Here is a 25,468-nt window from a genome sequence, read left to right as displayed (position 1 = left end):
CTAGATGGAGGTGAAGTCTCTCAGGTACTGGCAGGCTTTGGTGAGACGAATAACTTGCTGACTGAGGCGGTCCCTCTGTTTAGCAGCTTCACTGTCCTCCTGAAGGAGATAGCTTACCTTGTCTTTTTCTTGCAACAGGTGCAACATGGCACTTTGTAAGTTATCCCCAAAGTCATGAAGGGCAGAAGACAGGATGATCAGGGGCACCTGATTTGAGAGGCGTTTACTTGCTCCCTGCAAGAAGAGTAAAAAAAAGTAGAAGGCTTCCATAAAGAACTGAAAGAGGAAGGGGCTTCACATAATCAGGAAAGACATGGCAGCATGTTTTTTTAATATGTTGTACTGACTCACTCTTCAAGAAGGAACTAAAAAATGTTTGCCATTAATCTCTTTTGTGCCTAAAGATCTAAACATTAAGAGTTACAGGAATGTCAGCAGTTAGTTTTTTCCTTTGGCAAACTAAATCCAAGGCAGGTCATTCCCTGCTTAGCTCTGCCAGCTATTCTTGGTAAGAGTCACATGAAGACATACCCAACGAGTAGTACTTGTGAACAATTTCTGGCATCACACTTATGTGCTCTGCATGCTTCTACTCTCTTATGGTACAGGAATCAAACTGATTTCTTCCAAAAGGTTGTAAATTCCTGGAGTAACCTTTAGCCTTAAAGGAAAATGTCTTCAGCAGTATTGAGACTAGACTGGGTCTGCATTACTTCTATTTATACCTCAATGAGATAATTTTCTGCCGAACCTGACAAGCTGTCTGGTCTAGTTATTGATGCAAATGAAACCAGATTGACCTAGAAAACCTTGTGGGACCCTTTCCCCAGAGATAGCTGAATCGTCTCAGGGCCTGCCTAGTGCTCTTGGGCAATGGGAGGTTTACAACCTCTCCAACGCTGGGAGGGAGCTGCGTCCAGACCTCCTGTAGCCAGCTGAATGTTTATGTCTGTGTGACTGACTGCAGCTGAGATGCCATCTTCCTTTTCTTTTTGTGACACTTGATTTAAAAATGATGGTGGGAAGACGAGTTAGAGGCAAATTTGATTTGTAGGTCATACAGGCTTTAGGTACAGAAGTTAAGCTGTTTCTGCCTTTAGATACCTCTGGAGCTCAGTGGATGCAAATCTCTTGTGGATAAGGATGGGGCTGAGTTCAAGCTGAAAAATGCCCAAGACCTCATGTTTAGTTTTTCTTTCTAGTTTGCAAAGATCTAGACAAGAGTAAGCAATTTGTCTGAGGAGTCAGCTAAAACACTTGACCTATGCATTCTCTTGGTACTGCTGACCATGGTGGGAGGAATTCTAGGTGCTATAAATGTAGGTTTTTTTCTGGAGGCCAATTCTACCCAGAATCTTGATAGTCCTGCTATAGATGACACAGATTCATGCATGTCATTTCCAAAAGTCATGGACACTTAAGAGCTTCCACCTCATTCAAAATGTATTTGGTTTTGCGTAAGTTCCTTGGAGAGATGATGCCCTGGTGCTTGTTATTGAAGAAAATGTCACTTAATACATTTTAAAAATGTGCCATAGTGTCCAAGACGTGCTATAGCAGAGAGTATAGTGAGGTGGGAGGGAAGAGATTATGCAGTTCTGCCTTTGCCTCTTGTTCCCTGAAAGCTGATGGTTTTTTCTCCATCAGCCTGAGCATTTTATTGCAGGAATTTGTCAAAACACTTCTACAGAAATTCAAGGTGAGTTGCCACCTACCTTACTGCATTATTGATATTGAACTTGTTGCTTTCTGAGTAAGTTTAAAAAAACAAAATCAAAAGAAAATCCTGAGACTGCATGTTCTCTTTGCTCTCTTTCTTTGTCATAATCCTTTGTTAAAACACCACATTTGTCTTCAGAGACTTAACTTCTATGGAGGTATCTGCCATACAGCATACCTGTTCTGACCTCTACAGATAGCCAAATCTATTTTAATGTAATGTTTTGTCATTGCTCCTCCTGCCACATTTGTTTAGGCTCTGACTGCAAGCCACTGGTACTACATTCTGCTGTCAGCAGGAGTATGCAGAGGGGCTCGAGGCTGACCTGAGCTCTCAGACACTGCTAAGTGTTGAAATGCTGTACATAATGTTGTTAAGCTTGTAGAAGTTAGGGTTATATGAAAACTGTGAGATGAACTTGCAGTGGGGAAAGTAATCCTAGAACTGCTGCCTTCTTTGTTGGGGGGTGGTGGTTTGCCATTAATGGAGTATCAATAACTTTTAATTACAGGGACAAGGGCTCTTCCCCATCCTATCCTCTCCTCTGTAAGTGACTGTCCTTTGCTCTCCCTAACACTTGTTTTCATAGGAAAGCCAGAAAGAGAGCATTGTACTGGTGTGGAACTGTGTAGGCAGAAGGGTGTCACCCACTTCTCCATGAAAGGCTGGAGAAAGGTGAAAAAAGGACTCACTTGGCAATGGCATATTCCCTGAGCAAGGGGCACCTGCAGCAGGGAGCCATGCCAGGCTGGGTGGTAGCTAACAAGTGGTTTAGGAGCTGGGTGTCATTTTAACAACCTGCAGGCTTTCCTAATCACCATATCCTGAACTGTGCACTTCTTCTCCCAGTGACTGTGCTGATGCAGCCTGACAGACCAGCTTTATCCTGGCACTTCCATCACTGGTCAGAAGCTCCAATTAATGACTACAGAAGCTACAAGTGTACGTAGATGAGACACTCACACCTTCTGGCTACTATTCCATGCACAGTAGTATGGAATGACTACAGTGAGATGTGGATGAGGGGCAGGTGCTACATCATTCAGAATGCAGAGGAAGTGTGGTATTGGAGGCTGTAAACTCACATTGAAATAGGCCACCGTGTGATAAACCATATCCTTGACAAGGAAGGGATCTTGATTCAATCCAAATCCAACCTGGTCTTTCCCACCACCAACTTTGTCAGTCTTTTCTACCCTAATAAGGTTTAAATCCTGAAAGTAAATGCCATCCTGGCAGTATAAAATTCTCTCCATTTTAAACTGTGCCTGGATCTGTCTTTCAGTCTCTGCTGATTGTTTCATCATAATGTCTTCAATTATGATCTAGGAAAGAAAAGAATGACAAGTTCTTAGACATTTGTTTGCTCTGTAAAGGTTCTGGTGCTTATCAGTGTCCCCAGGGAACAGCAAGTTTGGCACAGTGTTCAACAGTCCTTACTGCAGTATGCCTAATCCCAGCCCAGCTCTTGGGAACACAGAATAATACTGCAGAGTCTGATTCCTCTGTTGTGAAAGAGCAGGAAAAATGTGGTGTTTTTGTCCCCTCCTTAAACATGAGTGGTCTCAGTTAAAACCTGATGTTTGGACCCCAAAGGAAAATAGAACATTGGTGGGAACAAGCAGTGATGGCCAGCCGTGAATTCAGCCTTCAGCTGAATTGTTGCATGCATTTTGTTTGTGACTACCTCTTGCAGTAAGCAGTGACAGCAGGCATTGATGTGAACTTCATTGCCCCTCCTTCCCTCTAAAAAGCTGCAGTCTTCTACCTGTTGTCACCAAATGAACTCTGTCTAACCCCTCACCAGCAATCTGATACTTTCTGACTTTTTTGATATTTCCACCAAAAAGTCTGGTGCAGGCAGCAGAAGTCCCTTAGTAATCCTCAAGTTTCTTTAAAATACTTTCCTAGCATCCCTAAGAAAGCATCCCATCTTTTTTCTCATTTTAAGTGCCTACCAGAACTTCCTTTTTATTCCTCTCACCATATTATGCCTAAAGACCCTCCCTGAACACCTCTGTGTTTGGCTGAAATAGCTGATTTGCTTGCTGCCTGGTTGGCCTAGGAGCTCAGTAGAGTTTGACTGCGAAGTCAAATAGCAAGCCATCAATTTCACTCACATTTGCCTATGAGTTTCCTTCTCAAGGAGTACCCTGTGAATGACTCTGCTTTCCAGCTGCCCAGCATTGCTTCTCATCTTCCTCAAAGCTCTTCCTAAGAAAAAGTCTTTGATGACATCCATATCTTTTAACTCTAGCCCAAAACATGCAGCACCAAAACTGTGATCAGTCATCCTAACTCTCTCACAGTCAAATAATTTTTAGCTTGTATGCTCCTGATTCCTTTTATCAAAGATGATATTCCTGCCCTGGCTAACATCCTGACTTGCCTTTCAGGGAGGGAAAAGCACTGTTTAGTGCTCTGAGGCTGCCCACATGCTTACAAACCACTGTAGGGCTTAAATGTGGAATGAATTATAAACTCTCCAAGGCAGCCAATTTTCTTTGCATTGTGTTGTATGCATCAAGGATGTGAACAGAATAAATGAGGAATATATGTTTCAGGTCCTGACAGAGTTCTGCTGAAAGGCAAAATGCACTTTCATTAGTGCCATTATAAACATGCTATAATTTTCAAACTCTTCCTTATTTTGTAAAAACCATAGGCCTGCAAGAAATTCCATGCTTGCAATGGAATAAATACTATAAGCATGGATGTATGTATAAATGCCATTCTGTCTTGCTCTTATCTCATGTTATAGACAGTGGCTTACCTTAGCAGCTTTGTTTAGGTTGGGAAAATGTGCAAAATGCCTTTTAGTGAGTTCCATAAACTTCTCTTCGACCAGTCCTAAGGCAAGAACAGACAGGCAAAATAAAGTCAGTTGAACAAGTGAGGGTTTTTTAAGCTCTTCTTAATATGAGGCTTGGACAAACTATTTATTTCCTATATTCATGCAGAAATAGCTGAACAGCTGTACTGATGCCCTATGACCAATACAAATGAGGAAGAATTTAGATTTCTAGGTCCAAGAGTGTGACCCATTACAGACCTCCTGTAACCACTTAGCACCTGAGAGATGGACTATTACTGAGATTTCCTTGATAAAGCCATTTCTGTGCTTACAGCTGTATCTGACAGATGTACCATCACTTGGTCAAGTAAACACATCTGCATCTCACCCACAAGTGGCTTCCACTGGAAGAGTGACTAGTGCATATAGCACAGAGCACCACAGATGCCTTCTAAGGTAAACATAGGAGAGACAGCATCATGACACCATTTTTTTTGAGTGTTTTTACTGGATAACTATGCACCCTTTCCCCCAGCCCCAGAAGTCACTGTGTAATACTTAAAATGTCTTGTAAAGAACTGGCAAAGAAATTGGGTTCCTAGTTCAGGTTTGTGAATGCTACTCCCTGGGCTTGGGAATACCACTGGCACTAGGTACTTCTACTATACTACTCATAGCTATAGTCAAACTCCCACCACCCACTGACGAAAGTATTAACAAATGCTAGAGACCACATGCAGAATTTGGAGGCCCTAGAGAAGAAGCAAACCCCCAAGATGAATCAGATTCACTTCTCCACTCTGAAGTATCCCAGCTGGAGCTGGAGCTCATGCTCCAGCAGGGAAACATCAGCTTATCCAGGAAAAAAATATTGTTGGACAGCCCCATGCCTGCCACGTGACAGCTTCATGAGGCCTGTGAGACATACCAATCACTTTGTTCAGTATCTCGATGGCTGGCTGCTCCAGTTGTATGATTTGCTCTTTTATGATGTCCTCAAATGTCCTGTAATTGGAAAAGGCTGCGAGCTCCCGTCCACGATACTGGTCTTCGTATTTCCACACTTTATTTGGTACAACATTTTTAACTGTAATATTAAGATAACATTGCTTTAGTACTAAATCACTCAATTTATAGATTTCAGATTTAAGAAGGAAGTATTTCTATTCTCTTTGAAATTATTTTTAGAAGAATAGCTACTGAGATGGTCTTTCAAGCTGTATGAAACACAACTGAGCTAGCACGCATCATCAGTTGGAATGAGCTGCCTCACATGCTGGATCAGGCATCTAACTGACAGAAAGCAAACCAGAAATTCTGGTGGGGCTCAAAAATCCTGGTTCTTCTTGGAAATGCTACCCTCACAGAAGTGGCCATTACCAGTTACTTCTTCATTGTATAAAGCCCAAAATAAAACAAAACTCCAAACTCACTAAACACTCTAATTCCAGGGAATCTACTCTTGACTAGCTATTTTTTATTCACAATACCACTGTAAATATTTCTTTGCTGACACGTGAATTTGCCATCTTAAAGGTGGCATATCCCTTGGAATTAGTTTACATTTTCAGGTAAATGGGTGTTTCTAAGCATTTTAAAAGATTTTGATATTGCCCTGGTTTTGGAGTCAATATTGTGAATCATGGATCAAGTGCATGGAAGTCAAGCCATGAATGCATTCAGTGCTAACATTCAGATACATGAGTCCATCATTGGACAACACCAACACAACAAAAGCACAAACAAAAAAAAACATTACAGAAGCAGACGTGGAGTACCTGGTTCAGAGTCTGAAAACATAACTGTACAGTTAAGGTAGTACAAAGATGTAGCACAAGAACATTTATCAGCTTTGCATCAGAAAGTTCAGGGCTTCATGTATCTAAAATATCTACTATTTTTTAATACTTTCATTCCTCACAAGAAAGCTGAAGTTAAAGAGAATCATCTGACATGCAATGGTATGCCTTCAGAAATCCTAGGCAGTGGCTAGTAACAATGCTTTTGGTTGAAGAAGGGCTTGCCACAGCTACCTCTAGTTTTCAAGCTACGTAAATCAACTTACTCTGCTGCACACCTGAGTGTATGTACTTGATTTTGGGGTGGCATCTTGTCAGCAAGAGCTGTGTTGTTTTAAGAGCTGCTGTGTGCTGCTACCTTCATCCTACTGTAAAGTTAGATGTATCTGATTAAATCAATGGATGTAACCCAAAGTGCCCAGAGGATTCCCCTCTCTGGTTCAGCTGCCATGTGATGCCTTCTGTATTTTCTGCATCTCAGTTGCCCTTTGTCCTCTGAAGAAGCTGCATCCTTCTGCTAGCGCTTTCTGCTGGTTTTACATCCATTGCTTCTTCCTATCATTGCCTTCCTCTTTTATCCCTCTTGATAAAATCATGTCAATTGCCTTGGTATTTCACAGATGGGACATCAGAGGTATTGACATATGTCTGTCTGTCTCTACATACATGTGTATATATACATATCTCTGTCTCTGGCTGACAGAACCTTCGCAGTGTATTTGTGCTTATCATTTAAAGCCACTAATGATGTTATTGCAGCTGCGCATCAAAGACTAAAAGAACTTGTTTCAAGAGCTACTGCTTGACTGGCAGCTGATGCTATTTCATTTCTAGGAAGCAAATGATGAGATCTCTGATGGATGTGAAAAAGATGATGCAGAAGACAGTGAACGTCCAGCAGAGTTCAATGAGCGTGTAGCCCCCCTGCTCCTCAGTTTCAAACTGAGTTCAGTTAAACAATTAGCAAGGTGGGTGGTGCACAGAAAGGAGTATTCTTTACAAGGTTTTGGTTATTTCAGACTCAGAATTATTTTCTCCACACCTTGCACACTGCTACAGTAGACCAAAAAAAAAAAAAGACCAAAATTCCAAAACATTCTTAATAATAATAGAACTATAACAAATTTGGTTTATAGTTTAAATATGTTGTGGATATTATTATTTATGGATGTTGGGTTTGTTGCTGTTATTTAGAAGAATGGTTCAGAGAATCACCAATTAATTTGGTACCAGTGTCCACCCTCTAGATGTTATTACTTTGCTGGAAGAAGGAGACATCTGCTGATCTCTGTAACAGCAGCATTTAATGCAAGCTGGGTCTTTGTCCCCAAGCATTAAAGCACAACTTGCCTAGCACTACAGCAGACGAATGCTGCTAGCTTCTTGTTTTTTACCTTCTTGAAAACAATCCATCGATGATGGTGTGTTTAGATTTAAAAGCAAGGTGATGGAAGCTCAGGTTACCTCCAGGTGCTGGTTTTCCATGCTTACCCCTTGCAGCACACTCTTGGAGAATTGCTGCCCATGTATGAAACTCTCTGCGAATTTTTGAGAACAGTCTAGCTTCATTTCCAAACACTTGTTCCTCTCCAAGTACTGTCTGAGAAATGTCTTGATTAAAGAGTTTGACCATCTGTAATAGATTAAAGAACGTGCAAGCAATGTAGTAGAATCATAGAATCAGTCAGGGTTGGAAGGGACCACAAATATCATCTAGTTCCAACCCTCCTGCCATGGGCAGGGACACCTCACACTAGATCAGGCTGGCCAGAGCCTCATCCAGCCTGGCCTTAAATACCCCAGGGATGGGGCCTCAACCACCTCTCTGGACAACCCATTCCAGGGTCTCACCACTCTCATGGTGAAGAACTTCTTCCTCATGTCCAGACTGAATCTCCCCACTTCCAGCTTTATTCCATTCCCCATAGTCCTATCACTACCTGATAGCCTAAAAAGTCCCTCCCCAGCTTTCTTAGTAATGTTTCATTTCTTTAGGCTAACTTGCATATATTAAGTAAATCTGTAGGCATTTGATGTTAAAGCAGGGAAATGGTTCATTGAAAGCATCCTTTCCTTACATCTTTTACACTCTTGGTTCCTGAGTGTTTGGTTGTTGTTTTTCTCTTTTTTCCAAAACCAGCACAAGTAGAGGAGAACAAACTTGATTTTTTTTTTTTAATTTAAAAACAATTTGGTTTATTTTATTTGTGTTTTCCTGTGGGATTCTTAAAACCATGTACTAAATTATAATTGACCAGACTTGTATGAAGTCTTTGAGGGCTGATGAGCCTTCATAAGCACCTCTGCTGGGCCTGGTGAAAGGTTACTGTGACAGATTAGCCCTCAAAGATGAGACACTGAGTCACTCAGATGGACTTACAATCCATCTTTTGCTATCAGAAATGCATTTGATCTTATGAGTGCTGTAAACAATGGAAACTCTTCAAAATGTCAGGCAGGCAGGAATCAAAGTTTTCCTTCTCTGAGATACTTGATTTCAACCAATCAGCTGAGCTGTTATTCAGTTATCTGGTCATATATTAACAGAAAAAAAAGATAGGAGAAGGGACCACAAGCTCCTGTGCTCCATTATTTTTGCAGGTATGATGTATTCCTGCTGTGCTTGTCTGTCTGACTCTCAAAACACTCAGTGATAGCTACCACAAGCTTCCCGGTGCTTCATGCTGACAGTTTGACTACTTTAGGTGGTATCTTTTTCTCCCACATTTAGCTCTTTGCTCTGCTCTGTGACCAAACCAATGCTGATACTTACATCTGTGAGGTAAGAAAACTTCTCAGAATCTGTTCTGGGTGTGCCTCTTCTATACCTCTGTAGATTCTGTAACGACTTTTGGAGTATCTCACGTATTTGGTTCTCCAGTGTTGGCAAAGTTTTCTAGGAGGTAAAGAGTAAAGAAGGAATTTAGGTAGGTTCAACATGTCTGGTTTTAGAAGGAAAACAAAATCCCTCTAAGAATGATGTACACCTTCATATGGTCATTGCTGGGTTTAGGAGTCCAAGAACTTATTGTCCTTGCATCCCATGAGTGACAGTAAAAGTGCAGACATGGCCTTCATTGAAAGAAGGCAGGGGACTAGGATCTCCCTGAGGAAAAAAATGGACCTCACTGCAAGGCAGGCAGAGTAGCTGCACTCCAGGGCAACATTTCATCTACAGTTAGACAAAAAAACTGTCCTTACAGGTAGTGCCACAGAAGTGGTGATGCAGGGAATGCAGTGATCCCTCTATTCCTGATGGATACCTAATTGAACATCACCATTTAGCTGCTTGTTTTATGTAAGGCTACACACGTTTTTGTTTTTTTTTTCTCTTTAGGACTGAATTTAGAGTTTCCCCAAATTTTAGCATTCTCTGTTAATGGAATAAGATACATCACTTATGTGTATATAAAATTAAAACACCAATATACATATATTGGTACAGTGATATAAAAAACCAATTACATCTTACTTGAGATTTGGAGGACATTTAGAGTTAAGCAGAAATTATTGTCTTTTAGTAAGATCATAGCAGTCTTTTAGCAAGGTCATAACAGTAACTCATCACCCAGTCAATCCATACTCTGCCAACAAAAAGAAACATCATCACTGTCATTGAAAAGGCAGGAGTGACAAATAGATGAAATGATTTGCCTATGGTCAGTCTTCATCTTAAGAGCATATCTGAGGAGAGAGTGTAGGTTTCTTTACTCTCAGCTCAATTTGTTCTCAGATTATCAGATTGAAGGACAATTAAGTGCTATCTATGCGTATAAAGACGCAATCCAATTGCAATCAATTGCAATCCAAGGTTGAAGGGCTGAACTAATGTTTAGGTAGTCACTGTTACAAACAGGTTAGTACAGCACCTCTGATACTTACAATAATGTGTCTCACGAGCTCGCTTGTGAGTTTCTCTGCCAGACGAGGGATAGTAGCCCTTCCTTCTTCCATAAGAATGCTGAAAAAAAGAGGATAGATTGTGGGTGCAGGGCAAGGAGGGAAACAGCATTGACACTCCACTCTGTTTTTCCTAGTTCAACTACACAAACTGAGTAAAGAAAGGGCCCCCTGGGAAGAGCCAGTAGAGATGCAGCAGCAGCCTGGCACTCTGGGCACCACAGCTTTTATGCAAGGGATTAACAGCTATTGCTACTGGCTAAGCAAAGGGAAACAGAAGAATCTAAAAATCTAACAGCAGATCAATGTGCTGCTGTATTATTTCTCTACGTGCTAAGAACATTTATTCAAAACCCTTTTCATCTGCCATTCTTTATATTATGATTGAATCATTGTTGAGTCATCTTTTGGGGACATCTGTCCTCAGCAAAGGCAGTATTCCTTTCTCAGGCTGAGCTTCACTGTTTCCCAGTGAACAGAAATACTTCACTGTTTGCCTTGTACTCAATGTGAAGCGTGCAGATGCTTAACTGGAATACTTTGGAACTATTATGAACTTCTGAGGTTCGTTGCACTTAACAGGATTAAGGAGAAATCTATATCAAACTTGTATCCAAAACACACTGTGAGAGTTTATTTGACATATAAAATTCTTCTGACATACTGAAACGCAGCAATGAGAAACATGGCAATGAGAAACAGTGAGTGTAATGAATACCTCTTTGTAACCCTAACTTAAATCTCAGCAAGTTAGCAGGAAGCTTTCAAGTGATTTTAATGTAGTTTTAATTAGGTCCTTTCTACAAGAAGTACCTGAAATGTTTATGATTCTCAAAGAATATTCTCTCCTTCTCAATTGCAGAGGCCAAGTCCAGTTCATTGTAGATGTCCTGCTGCCCACGACACTTCACGATCATGTAGCCTTTTTTGAGGGGGATGACCAGGTTTTGTATTATTTTAATGATAGCCTCTTCGGTTCCTTTGTCTACCAGATCAGGTTTTGTGAGGATCCCTGTGAGGATACCCAAAGAAAAAGTTAGTTGAGCACAGAAGTTAAAGGCATAAGAGGTGCAGTAGGACACCTCCTCACCAGAGTGGGCACAGTCTGTACCATGTTTTATAAAGCAGCTTCTCTGTGCTTTGTTTTCCCTCTCCCAGAAAGCTCTCAGCTCCTGGGCTTTGCAATACAAACCTTGGCCTCCTACCATGTCTTTTGCCTTGCAAACCTTTCTTGATGTGCAGCAGCAAAGCTTTCCCACCATTAAATCTGAGATTTTAAATTTTCAGTTATTCGTAACATGAATACCAGCAAGACTCAAAACTGAGGAATTCTTATAGCTACTGGATCAGAGGCTGTTTTCTTCTTTTGTCTTCTTCCAGTTGCCAGTTCCACAGATCTGGCACGGAATACAGAACATCAGACCTTCATGGAAAAAATGCTCTGCACTTCTCTTCAATGTGTAACTTAAAAATCACCTCACCTAGTGTTCTTTCTCCACTGGGGTCCACCTCCTGAGCCATTTTCAGTGCTTCTGTTGTTGCAATATCCACATTACATGGCACCACTACCAAATTCAGCGTCTCTTTGCAGCTTATTGTTTTTTTAAGTAGCATTTTGATCTGTAATGCAATACAACAGTAATGAAGTTGAGCAAAATCAGAAGCTTGCATGCAGGATGTGACTGTTTCTAGCAATATGAGCCACTGTCTCATGACATTAAATACCACATATACTAAGGAATGTATTGCATCCTAAAGAATGGCACAGAAATGAGTCAGCAGAAGAATGCAGCTTCTTTTCTTACTTCAATACTAATCTAAACATCTAGTATGAATGAGACCAGACTGTTGTTATGTCTGTCCTGAAAGCTATGTAAAGTTTAACCTCTCATGCATGTAACCTTTCATTATGGAAATATTGCAGATACTTCATAAATAATCACATGTAAGAGAAACAAAATCTGACATTTAGGTACACACTTATGGAAAGAAAGCAAGCTAGATTATGATGATAACTCTCAAACTTGTGTCTCTGAAAGGAGGACAAATGTCTTCAGCTTGTATTTCAGTGGAGTATTTGTGGAAAAATAAACTCACAAAGTGAACCAAAACCAAGTCATATATGACATCTAGTTGTTGCTGTTTCTATGTTTCAATGCCAAACTAAAGGAGTATCTCATAGTTTGTGCTTTATTGCAACAGGTTCACACAACTCTACTGTGCTTACATTGACATGATTTTTTCCTGATTTAGTTTCTCTCTTTTCTACTTCCTATCGATTTCAAATACCTGACATACTACAATGCTATAGCTTCCAACTCTGAAGAATGCAGGCAGCTAGGGATTACACAAATGTGTAGATCATGTGATATTTGCTACTTTCTTCTGAGCAAAATAGAAAGATTACTGTCTAATTGTGAAATAAATTACTCTTCTCTGACAGTAATTTTCATAGGCATATCTAATTTAGTTTGGGCTGCTCTTATTCCAAAGTCTTAATCAAGAGTATTTTAGGAGAAACAATACACTCAGCTCCGGCACATCACTCTCATAACTGGCCTTGTCCAACCAGAGCTTTATTTGCATTTCCCAGCATTTCTTCTAAAAGCAACCAGAGGAAGAGAAGAGACCTCCTCATATTCTGTTTACTTCAAAAAAAGGCCTACTGGGATCCCTTAAGGTATGGGACAAAAAACACGTCAGTCTGATTCTGATGTGCTCTTGTACTTAAGTAAGGGATGACAGAACAACAAACCTGTAAGAGGGCTGGTTTGCTGCCTTGCTCCAGGAGAACTTAGAAGAACTCAGATCTATTCACCTTTGACGTATTACCACCTCCACAGACGTGTTTTGGGATGTATCTAGCTTCCAGACTGTGATCTAGCCAAGGGACACAGGGACAGAACTGTTTTCAGGGTCCATTTGCCTGGGTTTTTCCATGGATAGGATATGTCAAGGCACCTGTGGTGGTTCCTTCACAGCTAGCATAGGTAGCTCCCTCTTGCATGACAGGACAGACAGGGGATTCTCGACCTCACTGTTCCTACAGTTAAGGAATTGTCTGAAAAATAGGCCTGTTTCTTAGTGTAGCTCTAGTGCTAGCTCAGTAATAATGACTCCAAAGCTTGGACAGCAGCTAGCTTACAGAAGTGACCCTGTGTACAGGTTGGCACATGAGACTTCATTTTACCTGTTCCCCAATGTCTTTTGGCTGATTCCCCACAGCCATTCTGGCAATTCCAGGAAGATCAATTAGTGTCAGATCTGGGACATGTGGAGAATGAATTTCTAGGGAAATTATTTCTCCACTAATGGCACCTGCAGTACCGGCCACAATATCCTGGGCTGCAAGAAGAAGAGATCAAGGCAACAAATACCAGCTTCAAACAACACATTGAAGTGAAACAGAACACAGAGACTTGGTTTGGCTGTTTTTCAGATCCAGCCACACATATAAATCAATTTATGCAAAAATCTAAGGAAATGATGATTCAACACCTAGATATGTGGACTGTAACATTTTACAGAGCATGCAGTATAAACTGTCATATATGCAGACAAAGTCCTTCTAAATAATCTACAAAGAAAGTGACTGGGTAAAAGACTTATCAGTTGTAGAAATACTTCCTCAACATCAAGACATTTTGTAGGCGTTAATCAATCCTTGGCTGTGTTATTTACATTTTAATAGAGAAATTGATAGATCGAGTAATTTGTCCCAGATTACAGAAACATGGAATTTTAGGGGTTGGAAGGGACCTCTAGAGATTATCGGGTCCAACCTCCCTGCCAAAGCAGGGTCACCCAGGACAGGCTGGACAGGAATTCATCCACGTGGGTTTTGAAAGTCCCTAGAGAAGGAGACTCTACAACTTCTCCAAGCAGCCTGTTCCAGTGCTCTGTCACCCTCACCATAAAGAAGTGTCTCATCATGTTGAGGTGAAACCTCCCGTGTTTCAGCTTGTACCCGTTGTTCCTTGTCCTATCACTGGGCACCACCAAAAAGAGACTGGCAACTTCATCTTGACACCCACCTCTCAGATATTTATAGACATTGATAAGATTTAAACATCTAGAATGATTTTACCCTGATAGATCTTCCCTGTTGATAAGATCTTACAAGGTAATGATTACATTACAAGGTAATGATGCTTGAACTGTGAACAGTACAGAGAAACATGGGATTCTTATAGCCATTCTCATGAAAGATTTTCAGCTCTCTAATTAGCTTCACCAAGACAAGTGGAAGGATATTTTGATAATATCAGAAGGGTATATTGAAAATATCCAAAGGATATATTAGAAAGCTAAGGAAAAGAACATTAGGACAAATAGAGCTGTGCTAGTCAAGAAAGTAAGGGCAATGCAACTTTTAGACTTAGGGCAAGTGATTACTGCCCTTTGAGTAAGAATAATCTTTCCTTACACAGCATGAAATACATTAGCTGGCAAAAGCTCTCTATGCTCTCCATTCTGCCTTCTTGCAGTTTTCTCCAAAATCATAGGATTTCCAGTCACAGACACTTCAACAATTTTCTGAGTTTTTGGACTGATGACAGGAATAATTTATGGGTTTGCATGTTTAAATCTTGACAGATAACCTTCTCACACCAGGCAGAGAGCATCCAGCTGAGGAAGCAGCTTTAGCTCTTATTGGACATCATGAGTCATCTTCACCACTGAAGTCATAAGTAGCACAGCACTCTTGAGAGAATGATATTATGCCACCCCACCTTCTTATGCCCTGAATTCAGCCTTTGGTATTATTTGTGACTACAGTCACTGTGCTAGCCTAGGGATTGCTGCTTAGCCTAAGAAAACAGGAGAAAGGACTAAAAGGAGATTGGGCAAGCCAAATCAGAGTTGAATGCATTATAACTCACCAGATCTTACTGCTTTGTCCACCTGAGAGGCATTCTGGAGCTCTATGCTGGTGTTTCGGAAAGAAATTTTCCCTTTCCATGCCTGGGGGGCAGGTACTCTTTTCAATTTCAGTTCCAAGGGACATCGAGTAACAATACCTGAAGCAGTTTTAAAGACAGAGGAAACTCTCAGCAGATGTTATGTATGATACACAACCATGGACTGTGTGATGTACATGGGTTTGCCTAATTCCTTTTGTAGAGACACAGAAATCCTCCAGGAGACACTGCCAAATGGCTCTTGTCTGACTCCCTGCTCAGAGTAGGACTGTTACCAACACTAAATGAGGTCCAGCCACATCTTGTCTTGCAAACCTCCAAGGATGCAAATTCACACCTCTCTGGGTCATCTGTTTCAGTGTTGCAGCGACATCCTATGAAAATCTTTTCTTCATGTTAAGCCTGAAGGACTAAATTATATTGCAAACTCATACAGAATTTACATGTGTGTGTACACCCACACACAGAGCTGGAAAGTGAATCACCTTGAGCAACAAATGTCCTCTAACTTAAGTAGCATTCAAGGCACATGTTGGCAAATAAGAATCTTTGTACATTTTTCCCCCACTACAAAAAAAAGCTATCTGCAAGAAGATCTTGTTAAAGAACCCAAATAAATCCCCAAAACAAATTTCAAAATTAGTCTTCCATGTGAAACTGATAATCTGCTGCAGCAGTACTCTTTGCTGGGAAGTGCACAGTGTCAGCTGATGCTACCTTTCATTCTGTTCACAGTTTGGGGCAAACACACTACACTATACTCTTCTTACTCCTGCTCTCCTGACAACACAGAACATGCACCTTGTTGGAGTGCCCCAACTGCACATCCATTTCTTTGACTGGAAATGAGAGCTGAGAAGGCCCTTGAAGTTTCACAATTTAGATACAGTCTCAGTCATGGAAGTATCCAATCCTAAAGCAAAACACAGGGGGGAAAAAAATTCTGTCTCATTAAAGGGAACTTCAGGTGCAAACCTGAAAAGTCATTTCTTACCATTGCCCCTAGGAAGAGCAACACCTGAAAGAGCTTCTAGGACAGAGCTTTTCCCGGAGCTCTGGTCTCCAATCACTGCGATCGCAGGTAAAGACAGGTCTTTTTCTATTCCAAGAGCTCTCAGGCTGTCAATGAGATCAATGCAGGGTCGGATCTTTTCCTCATATTGATTGTACAAGGTGTGTTCATCTGCATTCTAGAGTTAATTTTACAGTTACTTTTCCTTAATTTTAAATAAGTTGTTTCCACCAAAAAAACCCAAAACCAATCCAACCAACCAACCAAAACCAAAAACAAGAACAAAAAAAAAAAAAAAAAGGCAAAAAAAAACCTCAATCAACAAAACAAACAAAAAGCAACAAAACCCTTCTAAGGCATCTTTTCCAGTTCATCATTTATTGCTCATCCCTGCACCTCCACGGTATGAAGAGGTTATCTGTAAATAGGGTGAAAGAAGTTAGGGTGGCTCAGTGCCCATCCTGATTAAAAACATCAATCTTTGTAAACTAACCTAAGAAGGTAAAGAGTAAAAGGAGACCTCATTGCTCAATTAATTTTGGTTTTTAATAATTACCATTTTCTTCCATTCATGTGTAGATGTACTGAAGTATGTTTACGTAAATGTATAGTAGTCTCAATAATAAGAGAATTTAGTACAGAATAGCTTGTTAAATCTTTGTTTTGAAGATTTAGTTTGCGTGCAGATGCCAGAAGTGTTCTTCTGTAGCATCCTTGACAGGTGGTTAAAATCTTTTAACTCTTCGTGGCTCTTCTTTCTTTGCCTCATTTTGTGACAGGTTAATATGAGTGATTTGGTTTGTAGGTTTTATTGTCACTTTGGGGTTTTGACACACATGCCAGATATTAACACAGGCTCTTCACTTTGATAAAAACAAACCAAATAATTTTCAGCCCTTTACAAAGTTAGTGCACCTGCTGTCAAACATGCAGATTGGTTTCTTTATGTTCTTCTCACCATGCTCCAGTCTGACAGTTGCTTTTAGAAATACAATATTTTTAACTCCCTAACAGGCCAGGTACACTTATACTTCATTTCTTTGTAAAGGAAAGACTGATGCCTTCCACCATCACCTTTGTCTAAGAAAGCCACCTCTGAAAACATGCCTGTCCATCAGATGTAATCAAAAAGAGCACATCTGCCTTTCAAGATGACAAAGACAGCACACATTAGCGGAGACTGGTATTTTAATACCTTATTAGTAACCCCTCTCCACTGTCTTCAGTTCAGCATTCACTAGCTACTAAATCCTAACCATTCCCATCTTTGTTAACTATGACACAGACTTAAAAGCAATCTGTTTTCAGTGTCAAGTATTACACACAGGTTATTATTAACCTTTCTTTGTATTTCTACTGAAGATAGCAAAGCCTTAAAAATATATATACATATACATATATCAGATTTTAGGATTTCTGTCCAACATTTGCTAATTCTTACCCATGAAACAGATACATGTTGCACATTAGATTGGCTTCTAGGCTGCTGCCATCCTGTTTGTCGCCCCTGCATGTTTTTTATGCCTGCAGATTAATTGCAGATACCTATCATCTTCTGAGTTATGTAAATGACTGCTTGGCCCTGATTCCAGAAGTACTCCTCTGCTTATACCTCACAACAGCAGATTGCCCAAAGAGACAAGGGAATTAATTTTTGTGGCACAAAGTGTAACACAGGAGTAAGAATGAGAAGGGTTTATGGCCCCTTGTGGTCTCTGTCTTACCTTGCTCTGTTCTCCATCATACAGTTTCTTCAGCTCCTTCTGCTCGTAGTTAGGCTTTCTCTCAATTGTGTTTTCTGGTGTTGGAAGATCATCATTTTCTACGTCTTCTGGGAGAGGTACTGCAAAAGCTTCTATAGGTGATTTGAAGGAAGGTGATGCAGAAACATCTTTCTTTGGGGTAAGCTTGGTTCTTTCAGGATGTTTCTTGTGTGCTACACTCTTATTATCCATGGCCTGCTGATATTTTTGCCTACCACATAGGCTGCCCACAAGTGTTTCACCAAATAGTGCTTACTGTCTGGTTCAGTCACTCTTGCATACAGCTTCTGAAATCAAACATGGGGCACTGAGTGACTCCAGCTTGCAGCAGTGATCATAGCAAAGAAAATCAAACACCACTTTTACGTACTGATTCAAACCTTCAGTAGATAATCAAAGTGCCACAGTTCTTTCCAAATCATTAAAATTGCTCTCAAGAGATTATAGACTTGGAATGCTTCTCCCTACTTCTCTTATGCTTTAATTGTATTTTCAAAATAAAGGTAGTTGCCACAGAGTAAACAAGAATATTTTGGACAGAGGATAAGAAAAAAGATATACCAGTTTCTGCAAAAAGCCAGTTTTCCTCAAGAAAATATTTTGCTGAAAGGTGTTTTGAGAGAGGGTAAACTCTTAACTTCAGTCACCTGGGGCTGGTAGTGCAGGGCTGTGTGGCTGCACAAGGAGGGTGTACATAGGTATGCCACCAGCAATGACAGCAGGACACACCAAGCCATAGTCTGCAGTGTGGCCAGTTGGCTTCTTTTGAAGTAGAGACACTTGTCAGAGGAAAGTTTTTGAAAGCTCAATTTCTCAGTATCTCCCTCTTCAGCTTAAACCCCTCTCCAAACAGCAGACTTTGCTTGACACTGTGTTGAAGGAAATGTTTGTTTTCTTGTTCAGTTTTCCTTCATGTAAAAATTTTGATGCAGTATTTTCTATGGGTGACTGAAGACACTGGGTGTTTTTTGATGTGCTGTTTTCCAGGGAAAGTGATTTTCAGAGAGAAAATTTAAACAAAGAAAACCCAACAGTATTTTTTCAAAGCTGGATATTTTTAAACTTCTCCCTGACAAAATCAAGAACTGTTTAACTCAAACATTTGGGGGAATTAACAGGCAGAAAGACTCTTTTGCTTGAAAGTACTTCTTGTTCTTTTAATGTTTTGGTTGAATTAAAACAGAATGATCAGACACAATGTAAGCTGCACTTCCAATGTGTAAAACAAGTTTAGAAAAATACAGATTCCACACTTGCTTTTAATTAAAAAAAAAAAAAAAGGTTTCCCTTCATAAAAATGCAAAATAAATTACTATGGGGAAACTTCTCAATTTTGACCAGCAATAAATCTGACTTAATTGCTTTAATTTCTTTATAGGCATTAATTTTACACTTCACTCCTCTTTTCCCAAGCCTCTGTTTTTTAATTTTTTTTAATATATATTTATTTCTATTAATGAATTACATAACTTTCCTTCCTTGAATGAGGACTCAGTGCATGCATTCCCCATTCAGTGGCTACCAGATCCTTTTGTGATTTTCTATTCCTACAGATAATAATTTACTGATAATAATGTTTCTCCCAGTAATCTCTTTTATCGCCTCTCCCATCCTCTATCTGCCTTTGAATTTACTGGAATGAACACTTCCTATAGATTTTCAATTGAATGTAAATATTACCCAGGACCAATTTTCCATTCCTTTTACATTATTATTTGTATTCACTGAGCTGTGTTCAGAGTTATTCATGCACTGATTTTAGCACATGGCCTCCTAAACATGGATGAATTTCCTTCAGAAAGGGACTATACAGCAAGCTTTACTCACCCTTCTAATGAATAGGATGAAATGCAAAAAGGCCAATACAATGAGCAAAACCAAACCAAAAGAAAATACAATGAGCAGAAACAAAACCAAAAAGAAAGATCTTGCAAGATAAACTTACAACATCTGAAAACTGTGGCTTAAAGAGTCTGACAAAAAATATGTGACAACTCTGAAATATATAGCAAGGGCTGTATCTTACCATGTGCTTACAAGGGTTTTTTTTAGCTAGGTCTGCAGTGCAAACCATAGTGTGAACATACAAACACACAGGCTAACAAAGATACTTACGGTAAGCAGCCAAGTAATACGGCATGCATAGATTTCTGGGGCTACCTGGCTGTTCTCCACTTGGACCTGAAAAAGATTAGATAAGTTGGTGTAACCCTTCACCGTGCCTTGGAGGCACAGTGATTTGTTTGTGTTTTGAGCTTTGACAACATCAGCTGAAAGAAAGAAAGGAGGAGAGTGTCCTGGTTTGAATTAGAATAGAGCTAATTCTGTTCAGTGTTTTTACTTTTCAGCTGAGTTTTCTCTAAGTTAACATTTCACTTTCTAAAGTTAACAGCAAAATTTTCAGACAGTGTCTGCTTCTAGAAGTGATAGCACTTGATGTTTCTAGTTATTATCAAGGATTACTATGCAGAAAGGCTCTTGCTTATACTTGCTCCTATAAAATCCAAAGTCACTGATAGAGCTTGTGTGCCATGTTGGAGTGCTGGAAGTAAGAGGGTTGTATGTAAAAAAAAATTAACCTCTGGGGAGGAGTGCACAAGGCAGGTAACTCTGCACTGACCAACAAGCTATTCCATTCCATGTACATTATATTCAGTATAAAGCTGAGGGTTCACAAGGATTAAGCTCTCTTCTTCAATGGCTGGCATCCATTCTTCTGCCTTCAGTCCAAACCTGTGTGCTCCTGAATCCAGTTCACGAGTCTTATCCCTGAATCCATTTCCTATTTGACACTGAGTCTGGTCTAGGACTTCCCCAGTGTCTGTCCATAGTATCAGTGGTGATATAACTGCCATGAAGGGAGGTGTGTAGGGTGTGTGTTGGGTTCATTATTGGTTTAATACATATTTGCACTAATTTCGCTTTTCATTTTATTCATATTTCATTTTATTGTTATTGTTCCATTAAAGCTGCTTTCCCCCCCAAAAACACAGGCTTCTCTCTTATTCTCTATCTTCTCCTCCTTGAGAAGGGAGAGGTGTTAATAGAGAGCATCAGCCATTCCTCTAGTGGCCAGTCTAGCCCTAACCCTTGACAAAGAGTTAAAAGAGGAATGCAGTTTTTAAGTGCCTTTTTGAAACTGTGGAGACTCCAGAGGTGAAATGTGATACCTGGATGATGTGCTGGTATTGAAAGCCTGGTAACACCTCCTCAAAAGAGCTGCCCCTGCCTCTGTCACCGGAAAAACACTCTTTTCTTTGAACCTCACCTTTAGACGTTTGCCTGCCTGTGTGTTGGAAAGTTTCCCTGGCACAACGTGAAACTCTGCACTACATAACCACACCTGCATGAAGTACCAACCTGTGCTGGTCCTGAAGAGGAGTTGCCTTGTTTTCTTCTAAAGATCCTGGCTTTGCATCTCGAGGGCTAATAAAATTGCTATCAAACCAAACCATAAAGCTGCAGCACTGAATCCACACAGCTCTTGCATTTATTCACTCTGTGTCCAGCCACAGGAGCACACCCACTTCTGTCTGACATATGCTGTGATTTCAGGAGATTTGGGTAAACTACACAGCCTCTGGGCTGTACCTATATTAATTCTGTCTTCTCAGAAGAAAATGAAACAATGCAAAGCTTATGATGCTACCCATGAACACCACCAGCTAGAATGGGTTGCTGAACAATGCCCTCCCACAATACAGACTTCAAAACACACTTCGTTTTCAATGCCATTTCTCTTCTTGAGAGAAGAAATAATCTTTATTTTCTTTTTTTCCACCTGAGAACACAATAAAGCCTACTCCTGGCAACCTTGTTTGATCATACTTATTCTAGATTCTTATGCAGCCTTCTCACATGCAGCTATTAAAAGGAATGAAGGTAAGAGTCAAAAATGGCACGATTATTTTTAGAAGAAAGAAAAGAAAAACTCCTACCTTTGTAGTGTCCCAAAGCAATGAGAAGCAGGAACTTGTTTTCAGCCCCTGGTGTTTTATATTTGAAGACTCCACCCACACAATATAACAAGAACCAGGAGAAACGAAACCAATTCTGACAAAAAAAGGAACTTCCTGGTAGGTCTGGAAACACCAGCATAATGGATTTCACTTTTCATTCCCTTCTGTTGCTTAAGGGATGACAGAAATGAAACACTTCATGAACACAGCTGTCTACTTCCTTGCTTGGCTGTACTGCACTGCCAGTACAGGGGTGACAGGGATAAATGGCAGAGGTACTTGGAAATACTGCTCAGAAGCAACATCCTCCTTCTTCTTCTCCCCCAAAAGTCAGATCACTGAGTCAGCTAACTTGTATGTCAGGTGAAACCAGCTGGGTAATGGGGCAATTGGGCAAGCTGCTGTACCCCACTTCTACTGGGACTGCCCTCTAGGAATGCTGGCCCTGTGCCATCCAGGGGACCTTTTCAACCTCCTTATCCCTTCATACAAAAAGCAAGTGAGTAAGGGCCACCTCCACAGGAGAAGGAGTGGTTTTTTCCACCTTGTGGGACTTCCAGCTCAGCCAGGGTGGCAAACCTTACCACTGCTCACATAGGCTGCACCTTTGCTGTGGAAGGCTGCAGGGTGCAGCTGAGGTTGCCGAATGTGGGCAACAACAAAGCAAAGTGACACGTGATTTATCAGTTAGGCTCTGTTTCAAGGCAGTCAAGGTCTTCAACTGTTTTCAGGTCCTTGCAGTGTTTTTTGCAACATTGCTCTGTCAGGATGCTCCCTCTCCTGCTGTCTTTTCTCTCCTGCCCTCAATTTCTGTTTTTATAGGCTCTAAGCTATCAAACAAAATCTGATTGCTTTGTACAGGCAGGGGCTTTGCAAATCTGGTTCACAATCAGTCCTTACTTCTCATTCCCTCTGGTTTTGGCTGCTGCCTTGTTCAGCTGCTCTTAATTCCTGATGTTTTCATAGAACAGTTGTCCAAAGCAACCTACTTCTCTCCCAGAAGAGAGAAGTACAATGAGGCCAAGGGGACCTTGGCAGGGAGTATTTTGCCCACAGACCTGTCTGCATTGGTCTATGCTGAAGGAGCCAGACAGGATCTGAGCCAGCTGGAGAGGAAACAACGCAGCATCTGCAATTTCAGGGACAGGTAAACTCGTGTTATGTTCTCAGCTGAGCCAGTCTGTGAATAGCTTTACCCTCCAAAGGTTGCTGTCAAATTGAGCTCATGAAACAGATCTAACTATGTACTTGCACATGCACATATATGATGGTAAAGAGCACTGGGCGTTTTAAGAGAAGGGGATTGAAAGCCTATTGTGAAAATCCTCTATCAGGAGAAGGCACTTACTGCAATAAATGTTAGATTCCTTGATCTTTAACACTGGGCAATGGAACAGCAGTTACGAGTAGTGCCACTGGCTGCAAAAGAGCAACACACAGAGAAATCACACAACAGTAGTTCCTGAAGAGTGAATGTTAGTTTTTCATTCCTTGAACACATCAGCTACAGTAGCAAAGTGAACAAAAGGTTATTTTTAATTTTTATTTTAGTTAATTTATTTATTTCCTATCTTATCTGAATAAATACCCTTGTAGATACACTGAGCATTTGATCTCCTGTCTCTAGACCAGATTTTAATGTCTGTTAGTGGAAAATGCATTTAGCCAAGCATGAATAGCCACTGAAATCAGGTCCCCTGCTTTCCAAGTGCCAGGGTCCATTGGATAAGCTGTGGGAGATCAGCCACTACATGGTGAACCAAAAAGGGCTCCAGCTGGGAAGCTGGCATATTTTTTAAAGTTAAAGCATCCTGGTTTTTGAAGAGATTTTCTGTTGCTGGCTGGGGGTGGGTTGGAGTGTTATGGGCTGGTCCCTGCAGAGGTGCAGTTTGTTCCCCAGAGAACAGAGGAAAGTGAAGAAATGTAAATTTAGCACAAAGACCTTTGTGTGTCATCAGGTTTGAGTGGAGGGAAACAACATAATTCTGTAGACAGGGCCATAACAATTCTGGTAACAAGAAGACTTTGATTAGGACTGTGTGAAATGGTTTTCTTTTGAACACATGCTTGAGTTTTGTAGCCCTGGGAGGCTCCTATTTTAGGGTTGTGCTTTTTCTTTCTCAGCTCCATTTAACCCCTCAAAACTTTCTTATTCTCTTTCCCTCCCTTACACAGTTGAAAGAAAGAGACGGAGAGAATTGATTCCTTGCTTGCAGTATCCCGGGGATCCTGCCATCATCATGTGAAAGCCTCTGATCATTCAGAGGGTCTGGAATTCTCATGCACATGTGACAGAGGGGGAGCCTGGCTCTGCTGACAGAGAGTGGCAATTTTCACTGAAGCTGAGCTTAGGGCAGCTAAGACATGTGCCAAAACAGGTGGCCTCCTCATTTCATCAGCAGTCTGCTCTCAATTCCTCCTATCGTTTCTCTGTCTCCTGCCTAGTGGAGTCCATTCTTCGTAATATCACTTCCACATTGCTCCTTGGAAAACTAGGGCAATTAGTCCATTCTTCCATGCAAATATGGGGAAGATCAGTGAGGTTTAGTTGTATGCAAGACCTTGCTGGTCCATTTGCTATTCCTAAATGATTCACACTTTGGAAAGTGTTAGAAATCCCCCGATGTTGCTAGGTATCTTTGCAGAACAAAAGAACTTGTAAAGAGTGTTACAGACCATACCTCTCTATTACATATGTGGGGGCAGAGAGAGGAAGGGTCTAGCCTGCTATAGATATGAAACTGAAATCTGGGCTGCCAAAATTACTCTCACAACCTTGTTGTCATGATTTTCTCCAGGAAAGGAAAGAGTTGTGCAGGGAGTGAGGAGTGAAGGTGTTCCTAAACAGCCTTTCAGTGGCTTTTGCCAAGTCATATCTTTAAATAAATCAGTGGGTAGCATCCCTTTCTGAACATGAAGAAGATGCATACTCAGGGCATGCATATGCACCCATAATCCTGAGAGTAATCACCTCATACAGAGAGAGAAACCCTGTTTAAAATAGAGTATTTCCAAGTCTGTTATTAAAAAAAAAAAAAAAAAAAAAGGTTCATATGGTTCCAGCTTTGAAGGAAAGCAAATAGCTGTAAGGCCATTTTGTACATCTTCATGTTCTGCTCCCATAGCTTGCCTAGAGAACAGGCAAGATTTTGGCATAGGCAAGAGGCTTGGGTCACTCAGAATGCAAGGGAAGGAGTACCTTAGTTAGGAAATGGAAAGTGAGTCATGATAAAAGAGTCTGAGGAGTTGTCACTTGCAGCACTTAGCTGGTAGTAGAAGAGGCACAAATTTCCATTTCTGCTGGGTCAGCAGTGAGGAAGTGCACTGCAAGAGGGAGCTGGAGCACCTTTGTGTTCAAACTCGTCTTTATGGGGAAAAACCCAAGCACACCTCATATAAAGCCATCAATTGATTGTTAGTTAGCGGGAATCTTAACAGCCTAACTAAAGGGTCATTATTATATGATTGAATTTATGATAGAGAAACAAAGAACAATAATGCAAATAGTGTGCATACAGGAAGAGTCACTGATTGCAATAATACAATTAAAAAAAAAAAAGCTCACTCCTACACTGCTGCTCTGGGTCCTAAGGTCAGTG

At 40.7% G+C, this 25,468-nt stretch overlaps 1 protein-coding gene across 1 annotated transcript; it reads right to left on the bottom strand.

Moving 5' to 3' along the window:
* LOC128980933 (interferon-induced GTP-binding protein Mx-like) lies at positions 1-18,102 on the bottom strand. Its single transcript, XM_054399539.1, has 13 exons — positions 17,872-18,102; positions 16,130-16,325; positions 15,097-15,234; positions 13,404-13,558; positions 11,695-11,833; positions 11,027-11,225; positions 10,196-10,274; positions 9,087-9,209; positions 7,805-7,946; positions 5,443-5,601; positions 4,494-4,570; positions 2,806-3,045; positions 1-234 (listed from the first exon to the last, which is right to left on the bottom strand). The coding sequence occupies exons 1-13, from the start codon at positions 18,100-18,102 to the stop codon at positions 1-3; spliced, it is 2,112 nt and encodes a 703-aa protein (XP_054255514.1).
* Between the last annotated feature and the right edge of the window lie 7,366 nt (positions 18,103-25,468).

Source organism: Indicator indicator, chromosome 1, assembly GCF_027791375.1.
Source record: "Indicator indicator isolate 239-I01 chromosome 1, UM_Iind_1.1, whole genome shotgun sequence".
Classification (NCBI taxonomy): domain Eukaryota; kingdom Metazoa; phylum Chordata; class Aves; order Piciformes; family Indicatoridae; genus Indicator; species Indicator indicator.
Note: the sequence above shows the minus strand (reverse complement) of the source record. Positions and strands in the feature narration are given on the sequence as shown.